This window comes from Choloepus didactylus, chromosome 1 (genome assembly GCF_015220235.1).
Source record: "Choloepus didactylus isolate mChoDid1 chromosome 1, mChoDid1.pri, whole genome shotgun sequence".
In the NCBI taxonomy this organism is placed as follows: Eukaryota; Metazoa; Chordata; class Mammalia; order Pilosa; family Megalonychidae; genus Choloepus; species Choloepus didactylus.
In genome coordinates this window covers 194,415,103-194,433,317 of record NC_051307.1, presented here as the reverse complement: position 1 = coordinate 194,433,317, position 18,215 = coordinate 194,415,103, and the positions used below count along the sequence as shown (strand labels likewise).

The 18,215-nt window shown below is 41.9% G+C and overlaps 1 protein-coding gene across 8 annotated transcripts in view; it reads right to left on the bottom strand.

The window, feature by feature from the left end:
* The window catches only part of TRAK1 (trafficking kinesin protein 1), a 198,558-nt gene that overhangs the window by 103,029 nt on the left and 77,314 nt on the right, over positions 1–18,215 (bottom strand). The window contains exon 1 of one of the 8 annotated variants that reach the window (XM_037847873.1): positions 6,437–6,577. The exons of the other annotated variants lie outside the window; for them this stretch is intronic. Within the exon in view, the coding sequence (XP_037703801.1) occupies positions 6,437–6,452 (16 nt within the window). The 5' untranslated portion in view covers positions 6,453–6,577. Of the gene's footprint in view, positions 1–6,436; positions 6,578–18,215 lie in introns of those variants that run through there. 8 annotated transcript variants of the gene reach the window in all.

The window sequence follows — 18,215 nt, the reverse complement described above, 5'->3', positions numbered from 1 at the left end:
CATCCAAACTGGCACACGTGCCTACACCATTCAATTCATATTTCAGTTTGCCAAAGCTGCTGGAATGCAATATACCAGAAAAGGGTTGGCTCTTACAATGGGGGATTTATTACCTTACAATTTACGGTTCTTAGGCCAAGAAAATGTCCAAATTAAGGCATCAACAGGATGGTACCTTCTCTGAAGAAAGGCTAATGGCATCCAGGACACCTCTGTCCCATAGGAAGGCACGTGGGTGACGTCTGCTGGTCCTTCTCTCCTGGGTTTCGTTGCTTTCAGCTTCTGGCTTCAGTGTCTTCCTCTCTCAGCTTCTGTGGGTATGTCCTTATCTCTCAGCTTCTCTGAGCTCTCTGTTTCTCTGTGTCTTTTATCCTCTCATAATGGATGCCAATAAGAGGATTAAGGCCCACCTTGAATGGGCGGGGTCACATCTCAACTGAAATAACCTAACAAAAAGGTCCCACCTGTAACAGGTCTGCACCTCCAGGAATGGATTAAAGGAACATGACCTTTTCTGGGGGAACATACAGCTTCAAACCACCACAACCCATTCAACTCTTTTATCGTAAACCTAAATGATTTCCTGAACAGGAAATTCTGTTTATAAATGAACAATGGTTACTTTTTCAAAACATCAAATGAAATCATCTGGCTATTAAAAGGTTACAAACACATCCAGAAAAATATTTATAGGCCTGACAATACTGTCAAACAAAACAAAATAAAAGAGGTACATGACATGAGTACAATTTGAGAGTGAAATGACTCTATATTACTTGAACCAGGTTTCAAATCAATGAAACAAAAATTCAAAATGTAAAAAATTGCAAAGGACAACTTACTACAGAGCAGAATACAAATAAAGAAATACAAAACTGTAATAAAAGAAAGATTTTTTAAAGTAGCTCATCAGGTGATGTCATTATTATGCAGACACACAAGTGTCAGGAGCAATTAAAGTATCCTTTTAAGTGTACACTTGAACAGCACAGGTGACCATTTGAGGAGGACCCTCCCTGCGCCCTCCAAAGACTAGCAGGTGAGCCCATTATGAGTCAAGAACAGCAGCAATGATCCCTTTGTCTATAACCTGATCAGTCTCTGGAACTTCGGGTATCTGCATGACACCTGAAACTCAGAGCTAGAGCTCGGCAGATATGAATGTCAGTATTAGTGCATATAGCAACTATTTAAAAAGCTGAAAGAGAGTCCAGACTTCAATTAGAGATATGAATGAAGCCGATCTGGTTAAGACTAGGGCAAATCAGGCCAAGGGGTAAAGGTTGAAACTGACTGTGTTTTAAAACTTCAACTTCCGTGTGAGAACCGAGGGAGGAGACGTTTATTTGGTGCAGGATCTATATTTTCTGCAGTACACTAAACAATTTAACCTGTACAGCCAGCTTGTTCAAACACCATAATTACATGGAACTTTTAATAGGCAGTGAGATCTGGTAGGTTTGTACAGTTTACTGTGAAACAGAGACACATCCCAAAGTAATTTGGGCAGAGAATAAAAATACATATGCAGGATCCCCCGAGGAGCTGGGGGACAATGCGGAAGAGTTGGACTTCCTCACCTGGATTGTTGCTGATGTTCTCACAGACACTGAGGACTGACAGTTTGGTATGCTGAGCCCTCTATCATGGGACTTGCCCTTATGAAGCTCGTTACTGCAAAGGAGAGGCTAAACCTGCTTATAATTGTGCCTAAGAGTCTCCCCCTGAGTACCTCTTTGTTGCTCAAATGTGGCCCTGTCTCTCTAGCTAAGCCAACTTGGCAGGTAACTCACCACCCTCCCCACTATGTGAGATCTGATTTGCAAGGGTGTAAATCTCCCTGGCAACTCAGGATATGACTCCCAGGGATGAATCTGGACCCGACATCGTGGGACTGAGAACATCATCTTGACCTGAAGGGGGAAGCGAAATGAAACAAAACAAAGTTTCAGTGGCTGAGAGATTTCAAATGGAGTCGAGAGGTCACTCTGGTGGACATTCTTATGCACTATATAGATAACCCTTTTTTAGGTTTTAGTGTATTGGAATAGCTAGAAGTAAATACCTAAAACCATCAAACTGCAACCCAGTAGCCTTGACTCTTGAAGACGATTGTATAGCAATGTAGCTTACAAGGGGTGACAGTATGACGGTAAAAACCTTGTGGATCACACTCCCTTTATCCAGTGTATGGATGGATGAGTAGAAAAACGGGGACAAAAACTAAATGAAAAATAGAGTGGATGTTCTTTTTTACTTTTTTTTTTTATTCTTATTTTCACTTTTTCTGGTACAAGGAAAATGTTCAAAAAATAGATTGGGGTGATGAATGCACAACTATATGAAGGTACTCTGAACATTTAATTGAACACCATGAATGACTGTATGATATATGAATATATCTCAATAAAACTGAATTTTTTTAAAAAAAAGCAGTACACAGGACATTTTTGGTCTCTGTGGATCTATCCCTCAAGCTTACAAGATGATAGAGGCTAAGAAACAAAATTTAACTGGTTTTGTAAAAACAAAAATTGGAAAGTAATATAAATATAGAAGTATAAGGGCTTGGTCCATTTCACCCATATAATGAAATGCTCTGCAGCTATCAAAATGGTGATATGTGGCTATACTGATTACATTTAATTATATTTAGATTGCATATTTTTAGTTTAAAAGATCAGATTTCAAGACACTCAAGGTAATATGATCCCATTTATATATATGTTTTTATATGCATAGAAAATAGCCTGGATAAATAAACACCAGAATATATATGGGTCTATATATGGTTGAGAGATTATGGGTAGTTTTCCTTTTTTTTTAACCTGTATGTAGTTTCTTGTTTTCTAACTTGCTTATATTAATTTTGTACTAAAACTTTAAAGAACGAAATCAGAAAAAACAAGATCCTATAGTAGCTGATGCTACAGAAATATGAAAGTTACCACTTAATTTAATTATCATTATTCACTCAATAAATACTCAGCAAATGTTTATTGTCAAAAAAATAAAAAAAATAAAAAAAACAGCAGCAGAGCAGCAGCAGAAACCAGGAGGTGACTTTCTGAAATCTTATTAAAATGCAGCCCCATTGGGGGAAATGAGAGGGATGGAAGTGACAGTGAAAGGCTCTGTAACTTCTTTTGTGGTGATGAGAATGTTCTAAATGATTATGGTGATGGTCACACAATCCTATGAATATATTAAAACATACTGAATTGTATACTTCAAATGGACCAAGCATATAGTATATGAATGTCATCTCAATGAATCTGTTACCAAAAAACAACAATTCCAAGAAATTTGGAAGTATTTTTAAGTATGTGGCCAAAAGTCTGGGTAGCAGAATTACTCTTCAGGAAAGATAAATCTGAATACACCAGAAAGGATAAATCGTCTTCCATATCAACTGTTCAGGAAACCTAAGTTGCTGCTCATATCTTTAACAGACATTTCTACTGAAAATGGGTTAAGCAAAATGAGATTTCATGCTTAGAAACAATAAGCTTTGGTTGCCTGGAGAATGCAATTACATGAAACAACTAGTTACAGCTTAACCATGGTGGGTGAATAAGGTATTACAGATTCACCAAGGGCCCTTTGAATTTTATTTGGCTTCCCAAATAAAAAGGGACATTTGTCTCTTGTTAAGTCAGTGTCCTGATACAGATCAGTCCTTGAAACTCAAGGCCAGGAGTCTGCAGAGTATGGCTGGCAGGGCAATCGGGCCCCCTGCCTGTTTTTATAAAGAAAAGTCTTACTGGCACACAGCCACACCCATTCCTTTACATAGAGTCTATAGCTGCTTTCATGCTACTACAGTGGAGTTGAGCAGTTTTGCCAGAGATGGTCTGACCTGCAAGCCTAGAATATCTACTCTGGCCTTTTACAGAAATGTGTGCCAGCCTCTGCTCTGGGCCATATGAGCCCAGTCCTTCCCCACCCCAAGTTTCCCAGCCCAGTGGGGCTAAGAGAATAGGCAAAGGGCTTTGAGGCCCCCGACACCATGAGGCCTTGCCTAAAGGCCACCGATGTACCTTTCCTCGGCCATTCAACGCCTCCTCTGTTACCCGAGAACCTTCTACAAATCAGGCTGTTTATTTGGTTCACAAGTCTTCCTTCCCTCCCCTCCCTTGCCCTGGCTCACTGTGGATGAAATATGATTTCCCAACTCCATAACTTTTAGTCAGACCACATGACTTGCTTTGACCAATGAATGTGAGTGGACATAACTTCCTCCAAGTCCAAGCAGAGGCTTTGAATGTATTTGTGAGGTTTGGTTTGTCCTCTTGCGTGCCTGCCTCTGTCTAGAGAAGACCACTGCCCCTAGGTAGCTCTGCCCTTTAGCCTGAATTCCTAAATGAGAGACAAGTGGAACAGACCTAAACGCAAGCCCAGCCAACCCTCAAGTAACCTACACATCCATAAGCAAGAAGTAAATGTTGTGGTAGCTACTGGATTGGGGAATTGTTTGTCACACAGCATTATTGCCACAAAACCTGACTAGTGCATGCCCCCAGAGTTTAAAATAACATATGGCGCACCAAATGATAGCTAGAAGAATGAAATTTACCATGTGGGACTGAAATTGCACTACCATCATCTCCTTACAAGTAATCTACACAGTAAGATATGGTCACACTTGGCTTCAACAACACCCTCCCTTACTACAACTACTTCCGTAAATTGCTAAAGCAAACAGAGCAGACAGGGATAGAATAAAGGTGGAAGAGAAGGGATGAAGGGGGAAAGATTTCTTTTCTTCCTATACCTTAGCTGTTAGACTCTCTTGGCAATTAACTTCCTTTTCCCTCAATGCCTTTCAAAAATTGCAAGCCCAGGGAGAAGCAGATATCAGGGTCTCAAGGTTAAAGCTCCCGATTCCTGGTGCTAGTGCCTCCCTGGCCACCAGGTGGTGCTGCATCCACCCCGGGACAGGCCCCTCGCTCTCTCCTGCTCCCAGACGGGCATGAATTCAAACCCAAGGCCAAGGAACAGGGGACGCCAGAAGACGTCCAGGGCCTTTCACAAACTCAGATTTGCCCCTTTCCATCTCTACTCACTAATGTGAGTTCAAATCACGTTAATATTAGAGTTCAAACCTAGTTATGATAAGCTGAATTGTCTTGGGAGTTTCTTTCACATTGAAAAAAAATATTATTATACTTATCAAATAAGATGAAAACCCAGCACGCGGCGTAGGGGGTGGGGACGGAGAGCTCTTACCAAAAGAAGAGAAACAATGTCAGAGGCCCTCACTAGGGACCTTCTTGAATGGCTGGAGGACTGAGGGGATCCCACGACCGGAAGCTTAGCCTCTTCATCATCTTTCCAACAAGTTAAAAAGAATAACCTTCCTTCTCTCCCACTAAGAAGGTTCAGTGTGTCCCACAAACGTTCCACATTTAAATGAATTAGGGTTTAAAACCCCTGGAAGGTGAAGATTCCAGGCAACAGCCCATGGTCTCGGTTTTTGGAGTTGGGGTTGGCATCTCTTGCACCTCTGACCACTTCCTGTTCATTTTCTTCCATCCTCCTTTAAAAATCCTTGCTCACTTGAGACACACGCCTTCCAGCTGCATCACCACTCCTTGCCTTGTGCTCACTTGCCCATGTCCCAGACCCTCTGGCCTTGGAGTCAAGCTCATGGCCGTCTTCTCCACCAAGTCCACTCAGGCTGTCATCAGCAGCTGCATGCATGTAAGGTCCAACTGCCCAATCTCTCAATTCCTGGACCTCGCTATCTTCCATGGCCTTCACGTCACCCTCCACTTCTGCCAGCCACACCTGGGCCACTTCTGAAATCTGAAATTTACATGCCCCCCTCCCACTAAACCCATCAAAAGCCCCAGTCCTAGACCCCTCCACCTTGCCTCTATCACCCCCTTCCCACCCAGCTTGAATCCCACAGCCCTTTGCTTCAACTATGCTTTCACTAAGGCTTATCACCTCCTTGCTCCATGGTCCTTTCCTGATGCTCACCAGGCAAAACCCAAATCTGGGTGAAATCCGCCACCCACCTTACTCTGCCGCGTGGCTGGGCTCCCCGAGGTGCTAGGAAAAAAATCACAAAGCACAATGGAGCTGAGAGCCTTGGATGCCGTGGACCCCCAGCCTGCTCTGCTCCCACATGGTGATGGCACGTGGCAGGTAGGGTGGGCAATGAGACACCTGGATACTGTCTGACACAGCCTCAACAGGGCCCCAAGTGCGAGCTGGCTGTCTCTGAGTGTTCTCCTCGTCCACTCTCCCCGTCAGGCGGCCTCCTGCAGACTTCCAGAACTCACAGACCTCAGGCCCACTTCACTTTATTCAAACCCTCATTTCTTCTTCACATTTAATTCTACCTAATAATTCAAATCGCTTATTGCACACTGACTATGTACCAGGTGAGTACTAACAGACCATCCAATTCTCTGATTCATTCACTCACCTGCAAACTCAACCATCAGTGGGGTGGTTAACACCCTGACCAATCCTCCTGCTTCCAGCTTAACCTCCGTGTATCCCAAATGAGCATCAGAAGCCCCTCCGTGATCACAGGATGCATGTCAGATAATGTCGGAGGATATTTATTACCCAGACAGGAAACGGAAGGGCTGCTCACACAGGCGAATTTCACTTCCTCCTCAGTGTGCTGAAAACCACTAAAGCTTATTAACCCAGCCTGGCCTGTAGCCTTTTTACCTTATCCAAGAAGCACTAACCAAATGATGAAAAGCTTCCAAAGTCTTCACCAACAAACCCCAGATCCACCTCGCTTGTTTTCTTTTGTTGTTGTTTTTTCAAAAGGAAAAACTAAGACTGTTCACTGAATATGGAGAAGGGAGGGACAGAGAAAAGGAGAGGGAGACAGAAAGGGGAGGGAGAAGGGAAGGTAGGGGGAGGAAAAGGGAGGAACTGGGAGGGGAGAAGAAAAGAGGAGACAGCAGCAGGAAGAAGAGAGAGAAGAAAGAGGGAGAGGAGAAGGAAAAAGGAAAGAAGGGAGGGAAGGAAGCAGGAAAACAAAAATGAAAACAAAGGTTCTCAGAAATATTCCCCTGGAAAGATGCACACTGGACCCTGTTGCTGAGGCAGCCCCCTATGAAGAGTGAAATTATGGAACATCTGCCACGCTGACATAAGGCACCGTGGGAGCCCAGTGGGTGACACAAAGCAGGTCCCTCACTTCAGGAACTCCAAATCCAAGCTGAGCAGACAGGCCTGGGACAGTGAAGTGCTGAAGGAGGGCTGCAGGCAAGCACTGCACTAGAAGATTTCACAGCGGGCTGGGCAGAGGCAGCTTTGCACAGACTGGGAATTGAGCCTAGGTGTAAGTAAAAATAATTACTGATATTTGTTGAACACCCACCATACACCACTGCACGAGGCATCTAATAGGAATTATCACACTGAATCCCAACAACATCCCGGAGGCTCTTACTACCACCTCATCTTAGTGATGAAGAAAGCCGTTGGAAGAAGACTCACCGCAGGTCACATTGTAAGTGCTGCAGCTGAGAGTCACACCCAGATCTCTGACCCAAAGCCAGCATGCTTGAGGCCCCAAACCCCAGGGGTATTGACCCTCCCCTGAGGAAGACAAGTAGGTCTGTTCAGGCTAGAATATGGGGCCAGGGTGGACTTTCCAGAGGAGCAAGTTCACAGCACCTCCAGAAAGGACAGAGGGCAAACATTCATTAATTTCCTCTTAAACCCCCTAGATGCACAAAAAGGACTCAAAGGAACCATTAGAATAAGTACAAAAGAAGAATAACCTACATACTTTATTAAAGGGAGAGAGGTGGGAGTGGGCAAAGGAAAGTGTTCTACCAGAAAAGCCACTCAATGAACACCTAAGGCAACTGAGCTTCCTAGAAGCCAAGGCAAAAAAAAACACACATACACAAAAACTAGCAAAAAAAAAAAAAAAACTAGCAAAAAAAAAAGAAACACATCTAACAAAAAGAAGTATACATGAGCAGGGAAGAGATGAGTTCTAGCACGAACCTCAAGAGTTCATCAAGGAATTTTTGAGATGGACACTGAATGAATGGAAAGTATCTTTAAAATCATTTTTTATGAATGATGCAGAGATGCCAGTCATTTTTGAAATCAACTAACAGTTTAAAAAAAGCAAAAGTCATATATCAAAGGTCTTTAATGGAGACATAAGGCCTTTCTGTAAGTGCAAAAACCCATCCAGCTGTGTTGTGCAATATGATCATTAGATGTGTCTATTTAAATTTGAATTCATTAAAATTAAACAAAATTAAACAGTTACTCCAGTCACAATACCCACACTTCAAGTGCTCAATAAGCCACATGTGGCTAGAAGCACAGATATAAAACACTGCCCTCACTTCAGAATGTTCTGTTGGATAGCACTCTAAAGAGCTTCACGCTTTTCTAAGCATTTTCACAAAAATATGTCACTTGCTTCTCCCAATAATTCCATGATTCCCATTTGACATACGGAGAAATATATTCTGCCTTCCCGACAACTTTAGCACCCTCTGCTAGTCTCTGTCCTCTGCCACTCTCCTTAAGTCACTGCCCCATCACCTCCCAGGGGACTCAGCAAAAGCCTCCTGCCAACAGGAGCTGCCTTTGTGACAGGCTTCACAAGTGCAAGCACCTGACCACTCACTGCACATGCTAATGAGGCCTGCCCACACAGTTACAGGCTGAAATACATGTACATCGCATCATTTTACTTTACTTTCCCCTTTACATAACAGTAAGGCATTATATTGATTCTTTTTCAATTATGTGTTTAGGAGAGTTGTTACTATTAATTTAATTTCAGGTTACTAAAGGAAGAATTGTAAAAAGTTTGTGATAAAAAGGGACATTGGGGAGGCGGGGCAAGATGGCAGACTGGTGAGCTGTATGTTTTAGTTACTCCTCCAGGAAAGTAGGTAGAAAGCCAGGAACTGCGTGGACTGGACACCACAGAGCAATCTGACTTTGGGCATACTTCATACAACACTCATGAAAACGTGGAACTGCTGAGATCAGCGAAATATGTAAGTTTTTGCAGCCAGGGGACTCACGCCCCTCCCTGCCAGGCTCAGTCCCGTGGGAGGAGGGGCTGTCAGCTCCGGGAAGGAGAAGGGAGAACTGCAGTGGCAGCCCTTATCGGAAATTCATTCTGCTGATCCAAACTCCAACCATAGATAGACGGAGACCAGACACCAGAGAATCTGAGAGCAGGCAGCCCAGCAGAGAGGAGACAGGCATAGAAAAAAAACAACACGAAAAACTCCAAAATAAAAGCGGAGGATTTTTGGAGTTCTGGTGAACATAGAAAGGGGAAGGGCCCTGAGGCGCATATGCAAATCCCGAAGAAAAGCTGATCTCTCTGCCCTGTGGACCTTTCCTTAATGGCCCTGGTTGCTTTGTCTCTTAGCATTTCAATAACCCATTAGATCTCTGAGGAGGGCCCTTTTTTTTTTTTTTTTAATCCTTTTTTCTTTTTCTAAAACAATTACTCTAAGAAGCCCAGTATAGAAAGCTTCAAAGACTTGCAATTTGGGCAGGTCAAGTCAAGAGCAGAACTAGGAGAGCTCTGAGACAAAACGCAATAATCCAGTGGCTGAGAAAATTCACTAAACACCACAACTTCCCAAGAAAAGGGGGGTGTCCACTCACAGCCATCATCCTGGTGGACAGGAAACACTCCTGCCCATCGCCAGCCCCATAGCCCAGAGCTGCCCCAGACAACCCAGTGTGACGGAAGTGCTTCAAATAACAGGCACACACCGCAAAACTGGGCGTGGACATTAGCCTTCCCTGCAACCTCAGCTGATTGTCCCAGAGTTGGGAAGGTAGAGCAGTGTGAATTAACAAAGCCCCATTCAGCCATCATTTGAGCAGACTGGGAGCCTCCCTACATAGCCCAGCAGCCCAGAACTGCCCTGGGGGGACGGCACTCACCTGTGAAATAGCACAGTCATCCCTCAACAGAGGACCCGGGGTGCACCGCCTGGAAGAGGGGCCCACTTGCAAGTCTCAGGAGTCATACGCCAATACCAAGGACTTGTGGGTCAGTGGCAGAGACAAACTGTGGCAGGACTGAACTGAAGGATTAGACTATTGCAGCAGCTTTAAAACTCTAGGATCACCAGGGAGATTTGATTGTTAGAGCCACCCCCCCCCCCTGACTGCCCAGAAACATGCCCCGTATACAGGGCAGGCAACACCAACTACACACGCAAGCTTGGTACACCAATTGGACCCCACAAGACTCACTCCCCCACTCACCAAAAAGGCTAAGCAGGGGAGAACTGGCTTGTGTAGAACAGGTGGCTCGTGGACGCCACCTGCTGCTTAGTTAGAGAAAGTGTACTCCACAAAGCTGTAGATCTGATAAATTAGAGATAAGGACTTCAATTGGTCTACACATCCTAAAAGAACCCTATCAAGTTCAGCAAATGCCACGAGGCCAAAAACAACAGAAAATTATAAAGCATATGAAAAAACCAGACGATATGGATAACCCAAGCCCAAGCACCCAAATCAAAAGATCAGAAGAGACACAGCACCTAGAGCAGCTACTCAAAGAACAATGAGATGAACAATGAGACCATAGTACGGGAGACAAAGGAAATCAAGAAGACCCTAGAAGAGCATAAAGAAGACATTGCAAGACTAAATAAAAAAATGGATGATCTTATGGAAATTAAAGAAACTGTTGACCAAATTAAAAAGATTCTGGACACTCATAGTACAAGACTAGAGGAAGCTGAACAACGAATCAGTGACCTGGAAGATGACAGAATGGAAAATGAAAGCATAAAAGAAAGAATGGGGAAAAAAATTGAAAAAATCGAAATGGACCTCAGGGATATGATAGATAATATGAAACGTCCAAATATAAGACTCATTGGTGTCCCAGAAGGGGAAGAAAAGGGTAAAGGTCTAGGAAGAGTATTCAAAGAAATTGTTGGGGAAAACTTCCCAAATCTTCTAAACAACATAAATACACAAATCATAAATGCTCAGCGAACTCCAAATACAATAAATCCAAATGAACACACTCCGAGACATATGCTGATCACACTGTCAAACACAGAAGAGAAGGAGCAAGTTCTGAAAGGAGCAAGAGAAAAGCAATTCACCACATACAAAGGAAACAGCATAAGACTAAGTAGTGACTACTCAGCAGCCACCATGGAGGCAAGAAGGCAGTGGCACGATATATTTAAAATTCTGAGTGAGAAAAATTTCCAGCCAAGAATACTTTATCCAGCAAAGCTCTCCTTCAAATTCGAGGGAGAGCTTAAATTTTTCACAGACAAACAAATGCTGAGAGAATTTGCTAATAAGAGACCTGCCCTACTGGAGATACTCAAGGGAGCCCTACAGACAGAGAAACAAAGAAAGGACAGAGAGTCTTGGAGAAAGGTTCAGTACTAAAGAGATTCGGTATGGGTACAATAAAGGATATTAATAGAGAGAGGGAAAAATATGGCAAACATAAACCAAAGGATAAGATGACTGATTCAAGAAATGCCTTCACGGTTATAACGTTGAATGTAAATGGATTAAACTCCCCAATTAAAAGATATAGATTCGCAGAATGGATCAAAAAAAATGAACCATCAATATGTTGCATACAAGAGACTCATCTTAGACACAGGGACACAAAGAAACTGAAAGTGAAAGGATGGAAAAAAATATTTCATGCAAGCTACAGCCAAAAGAAAGCAGGTGTAGCAATATTAATCTCAGATAAAATAGACTTCAAATGCAGGGATGTTTTGAGAGACAAAGAAGGCCACTACGTACTAATAAAAGGGGCAATTCAGCAAGAAGAAATAACAATCGTAAATGTCTATGCGCCCAATCAAGGTGCCACAAAATACATGAGAGAAACACTGGCAAAACTAAAGGAAGCAATTGATGTTTCCACAATAATTGTGGGAGACTTCAACACATCACTCTCTCCTATAGAGAGATCAACCAGACAGAAGACCAATAAGGAAATTGAAAACCTAAACAATCTGATAAATGAATTAGATTTAACAGACATCTACAGGACATTACATCCCAAATCACCAGGATACACATACTTTTCTAGTGCTCATGGAACTTTCTCCAGAATAGATCATATGCTGGGACATAAAACAAGCCTCAATAAATTTAAAAAGATTGAAATTATTCAAAGCACATTCTCTGACCACAATGGAATACAATTAGAAGTCAATAACCATCAGAGACTTAGAAAATTCACAAATACCTGGAGATTAAACAACACACTCCTAAACAATCAGTGGGTTAAAGAAGAAATAGCAAGAGAAACTGCTAAATATATAGAGACGAATGAAAATGAGAACACAACATACCAAAACCTATGGGATGCAGCAAAAGCAGTGCTAAGGGGGAAATTTATAGCACTAAACGCATATATTAAAAAGGAAAAAAGAGCCAAAATCAAAGAACTAATGGATCAACTGAAGAAGCTAGAAAATGAACAGCAAACCAATCCTAAACCAAGTACAAGAAAAGAAATAACAAGGATTAAAGCAGAAATAAATGACATAGAGAACAAAAAAACAATAGAGAGGATAAATATCACCAAAAGTTGGTTCTTTGAGAAGATCAACAAGACTGACAAGCCCCTAGCTAGACTGACAAAACCAAAAAGAGAGAAGACCCATATAAACAAAATAATGCATGAAAAAGGTGACATAATTGCAGATCCTGAAGAAATTAAAAAAATTATAAGAGGATACTATGAACAACTGTATGGCAACAAACTGGATAATGTAGAGGAAATGGACAATTTCCTGGAAACATATGAACAACCTAGACTGACCAGAGAAGAAATAGAAGACCTCAAACCAACCCATCACAAGCAAAGAGATCCAATCAGTCATCAAAAATCTTCCCACATATTCGCCTACCCCACCTCCATGGTTGCTAACATGACCACAGACATAGGGGACTGGTGGTTTGATGGGTTGAGCCCTCTACCATAAGTTGTACCCTTGGGAAGATGGTTGCTGCAAAGGAGAGGCTAGGCCTCCCTATATTTGTGCCTAACAGTCTCCTCCTGAATGCCTCTTTGTTGCTCAGATGTGGCCCTCTCTCTCTGGCTAAGCCAACTTGAAAGGTGAAATCACTGCCCTCCCCCATACGTGGGATCAGACACCCAGGGGAGTGAATCTCCCTGGCAACGCAGAATATGACTCCCGGGGAGGAATGTAGACCCGGCATCGTGGGACGGAGAACATCTTCTTGACCAAAAGGGGGATGTGAAAGGAAATGAAATAAGCTTCAGTGGCAGAGAGATTCCAAAAGGAGCCGAGAGGTCACTCTGGTGGGCACTCTTACGCACACTTTAGACAACCCTTTTTAGGTTCTAAAGAATTGGGGTAGCTGGTGGTGGATACCTGAAACTATCAAACTACAACCCAGAACCCATGAATCTCGAAGACAGTTGTATAAAAATGTAGCTTATGAGGGGTGACAATGGGATTGGGAAAGCCATAAGGACCACACTCCACTTTGTCTAGTTTATGGATGGATGAGTAGAAAAATAGGGGAAGGAAACAAACAGACAAAGGTACCCAGTGTTCTTTTTTACTTCAATTGCTCTTTTTCACTCTAATTATTATTCTTGTTATTTTTGTGTGTGTACTAATGAAGGTGTCAGGGATTGATTTAGGTGATGAATGTACAACTATGTAATGGTACTGTAAACAACTGAAAGTACGATTTGTTTTGTATGACTGCGTGGTATGTGAATATACCTCAATAAAATGATGATAAAAAAATAAATAAATAAAAAGAAAAAAAAATAAAAATAAAAATTAATGCTCCCAACCCCATGATGAACAAAGTAAAAAAAAAAAAAAAATCTTCCCACAGATAAATGCCCAGGGCCAGATGGCTTCACAGGGGAATTCTACCAAACTTTCCAGAAAGAACTGACACCAAACTTACTCAAACTCTTTCAAAACATTGAAGAAAATGGAACACTACCTAACTCATTTTATGAAGCTAACGTCAATCTAATACCAAAACCAGGCAAAGATGCTACAAAAAAGGAAAACTACCGGCCAATCTCCCTAATGAATATAGATGCAAAAATCCTCAACAAAATACTTGCAAATCGAATCCAAAGACACATTAAAAAAATCATACACCATGACCAAGTGGGGTTTATTCCAGGCATGCAAGGATGGTTCAACATAAGAAAATCAATCAATGTATTATAACACATTAACAAGTCAAAAGGGAAAAATCAATTGATCATCTCAATAGATGCTGAAAAAGCATTTGACAAAATCCAACATCCCTTTTTGATAAAAACACTTCAAAAGGTAGGAATTGAAGGAAACTTCCTCAATATGATAAAGAGCATATATGAAAAACCCACAGCCAGCATAGTACTCAATGGTGAGAGACTGAAAGCCTTCCCTCTAAGATCAGGAACAAGACAAGGATGCCCGCTGTCACCACTGTTATTCAACATTGTGCTGGAAGTGCTAGCCAGGGCAATCCGGCAAGACAAAGAAATAAAAGGCATCCAAATTGGAAAAGAAGAAGTAAAACTGTCATTGTTTGCAGATGATATGATCTTATATCTAGAAAACCCTGAGAAATAGACGATACAGCTACTAGAGCTAATAAACAAATTTAGCAAAGTAGCGGGATACAAGATTAATGCACATAAGTCAGTAATGTTTCTATATGCTAGAAATGAACAAACTGAAGAGACACTCAAGAAAAAGATACCATTTTCAATAGCAACTAAAAAAATCAAGTACCTAGGAATAAACTTAACCAAAGATGTCAAAGACCTATACAAAGAAAACTACATAACTCTACTAAAAGAAATAGAAGGGGTCCTTAAAAGATGGAAAAATATTCCATGTTCATGGATAGGAAGACTAAATGTCATTAAGATGTCAATTCTACCCAAACTCATCTACAGATTCAATGCAATCCCAATCAAAATTCCAACAACCTACTTTGCAGACTTGGAAAAGCTAGTTATCAAATTTATTTGGAAAGGGAAGATGCCTCGAATTGCTAAAGACACTCTAAAAAAGAAAAACGAAGTGGGAGGACTTACACTCCCTGACTTTGAAGCTTATTATAAAGCCACAGTTGCCAAAACAGCATGGTACTGGCACAAAGATAGACATATAGATCAATGGAATCAAATTGAGAATTCGGAGACAGACCCTCAGATCTATGGCCGACTGATCTTTGATAAGGCCCCCAAAGTCACTGAACTGAGCCATAATGGTCTTTTCAACAAATGGGGCTGGGAGAGTTGGATATCCATATCCAAAAGAATGAAAGAGGACCCCTACCTCACCCCCTACACAAAAATTAACTCAAAATGGACCAAAGATCTCAATATAAAAGAAAGTACCATAAAACTCCTAGAAGATAATGTAGGAAAACATCTTCAAGACCTTGTATTAGGCGGCCACTTCCTAGACTTTACACCCAAAGCACAAGCAACAAAAGAGAAAATAGATAAATGGGAACTCCTCAAGCTTAGAAGTTTCTGCACCTCAAAGGAATTTCTCAAAAAGGTAAAGAGGCAGCCAACTCAATGGGAAAAAATTTTTGGAAACCATGTATCTGACAAAAGACTGATATCTTGCATATATAAAGAAATCCTACAACTCAATGACAATAGTACAGTCGGCCCAATTATAAAATGGGCAAAAGATATGAAAAGACAGTTCTCTGAAGAGGAAATACAAATGGCCAAGAAACACATGAGAAATGTTCAGCTTCACTAGCTATTAGAGAGATGCAAATTAAGACCACAATGAGATACCATCTAACACCGGTTAGAATGGCTGCCATTAAACAAACAGGAAACTACAAATGCTGGAGGGGATGTGGAGAAATTGGAACTCTTATTCACTGTTGGTGGGACTGTATAATGGTTCAGCCACTCTGGAAGTCAGTCTGGCAGTTCCTTAGAAAACTAGATACAGAGTTACCATTCGATCCAGCGATTGCACTTCTCGGTATATACCCGGAAGGTCGGAAAGCAGTGACACGAACAGATATCTGCACGCCAATGTTCATAGCAGCATTATTCACAATTGCCAAGAGATGGAAACAACCCAAATGTCCTTCAACAGATGAGTGGATAAATAAATTGTGGTATATACACACGATGGAATACTACGCGGCAGTAAGAAGGAACGATCTCGTGAAACATATGACAACATGGATGAATCTTGAAGACATAATGCTGAGCGAAATAAGCCAGGCACAAAAAGAGAAATATTATATGCTACCACTAATGTGAACTTTGAAAAATGTAAAACAAATGGTTTATAATGTAGAATGTAGGGGAACTAGCAATAGAGAGCAATTAATGAAGGGGGAACAATAATCCAAGAAGAACAGATAAGCTATTTAACGTTCTGGGGATGCCCAGAAATGACTATGGTCTGTTAATTTCTGATGGATATAGTAGGAGCAAGTTCACAGAAATGTTGCTGTATTAGGTAACTTTCTTGGGGTAAAGTAGGAACATGTTGGAAGTTAAGCAGTTATCTTAGGTTAGCTGTCTTTTTCTTACTCCCTTGTTATGGTCTCTTTGAAATGTTCTTTTATTGTATGTTTGTTTTCTTTTTAACTTTTTTTTCATACAGTTGATTTAAAAAAGAAGGGAAAGTTAAAAAAAAAAAAAAAAAGAAAAACAAGGGAAAAAAAAAGATGTAGTGCCCCCTTGAGGAGCCTGTGGAGAATGCAGGGGTACTGGCCTACCCCACCTCCATGGTTGCTAACATGACCACAGACATAGGGGACTGGTGGTTTGATGGGTTGAGCCCTCTACCACAGGTTTTACCCTTGGGAAGACGGCTGCTGCAAAGGAGAGGCTAGGCCTCCCTATGGTTGTGTCTAAGAGCCTCCTCCTGAATGCCTCTTTGTTGCTCAGATGTGGCCCTGTCTCTCTAGCTAAGCCAACTTGAAAGGTGAAATCACTGCCCTCCCCCCTACGTGGGATCAGACACCCAGGGGAGTGAATCTCCCTGGCAACGTGGAATATGACTCCCGGGGAGGAATGTAGACCTGGCATCGTGGGACGGAGAACATCTTCTTGACCAAAAGGGGGATGTGAAAGGAAATGAAATAAGCTTCAGTGGCAGAGAGAATCCAAAAGGAGCCGAGAGGTCACTCTGGTGGGCACTCTTATGCACACTTTAGACAACCCTTTTTAGGTTCTAAAGAATTGGGGTAGCTGGTGGTGGATACCTGAAACTATCAAACTACAACCCAGAACCCATGAATCTCGAAGACAGTTGTATAAAAATGTAGCTTATGAGGGGTGACAATGGGATTGGGAAAGCCATAAGGACCACACTCCACTTCGTCTAGTTTATGGATGGATGAGTAGAAAAATAGGGGAAAGAAACAAACAGAGAAAGGTACCCAGTGTTCTTTTTTACTTCAATTGCTCTTTTTCACTCTAATTATTATTCTTGTTATTTTTGTGTGTGTGCTAATGAAGGTGTCAGGGATTGATTTGGGTGATGAATGTACCACTATGTAATGGTACTGTAAACAATTGAAAGTACGATTTGTTTTGTATGACTGTGTGGTATGTGAATATATCTCAATAAAATGAAGATTAAAAAAAAAAAAAAAAAAAAAAAGAAGGGAAAGTTGAAAAAAAAAAAAGAAAAACAAGGAAAAAAAGATGTAGTGCCCCCTTGAGGAGCCTGTGGAGAATGCAGGGGTATTGGCCTACCCCACCTCGATGGTTGCTAACATGACCACAGACATAGAGGACTAGTGGTTTGATGGGTTGAGCCCTCTACCATAGGTTTTACCCTTGGGAAGACGGTTGCTGCAAAGGAGAGGCTAGGCCTCCCTATGGTTGTGCCTAAGAGCCTCCTCCCGAATGCCTCTTTGTTGCTCAGATGTGGCCCTCTCTCTCTGGCTAAGCCAACTTGAAATGTGAAATCACTGCCCTCCCCTCTACGTGGGATCAGACACCCAGGGGAGTGAATCTCCCTGGCAACGTGGAATATGACTCCCGGGGAGGAATGCAGACCTGGCATCGTGGGACGGAGAACATCTTCTTGACCAAAAGGGGGATGTGAAAGGAAATGAAATAAGCTTCAGTAGCAGAGAGATTCCAAAAGGAGCCGAGAGGTCACTCTGGTGGGCACTCTTATGCACACTTTAGACAACCCTTTTTAGGTTCTAAAGAATTGGGGTAGCTGGTGGTGGATACC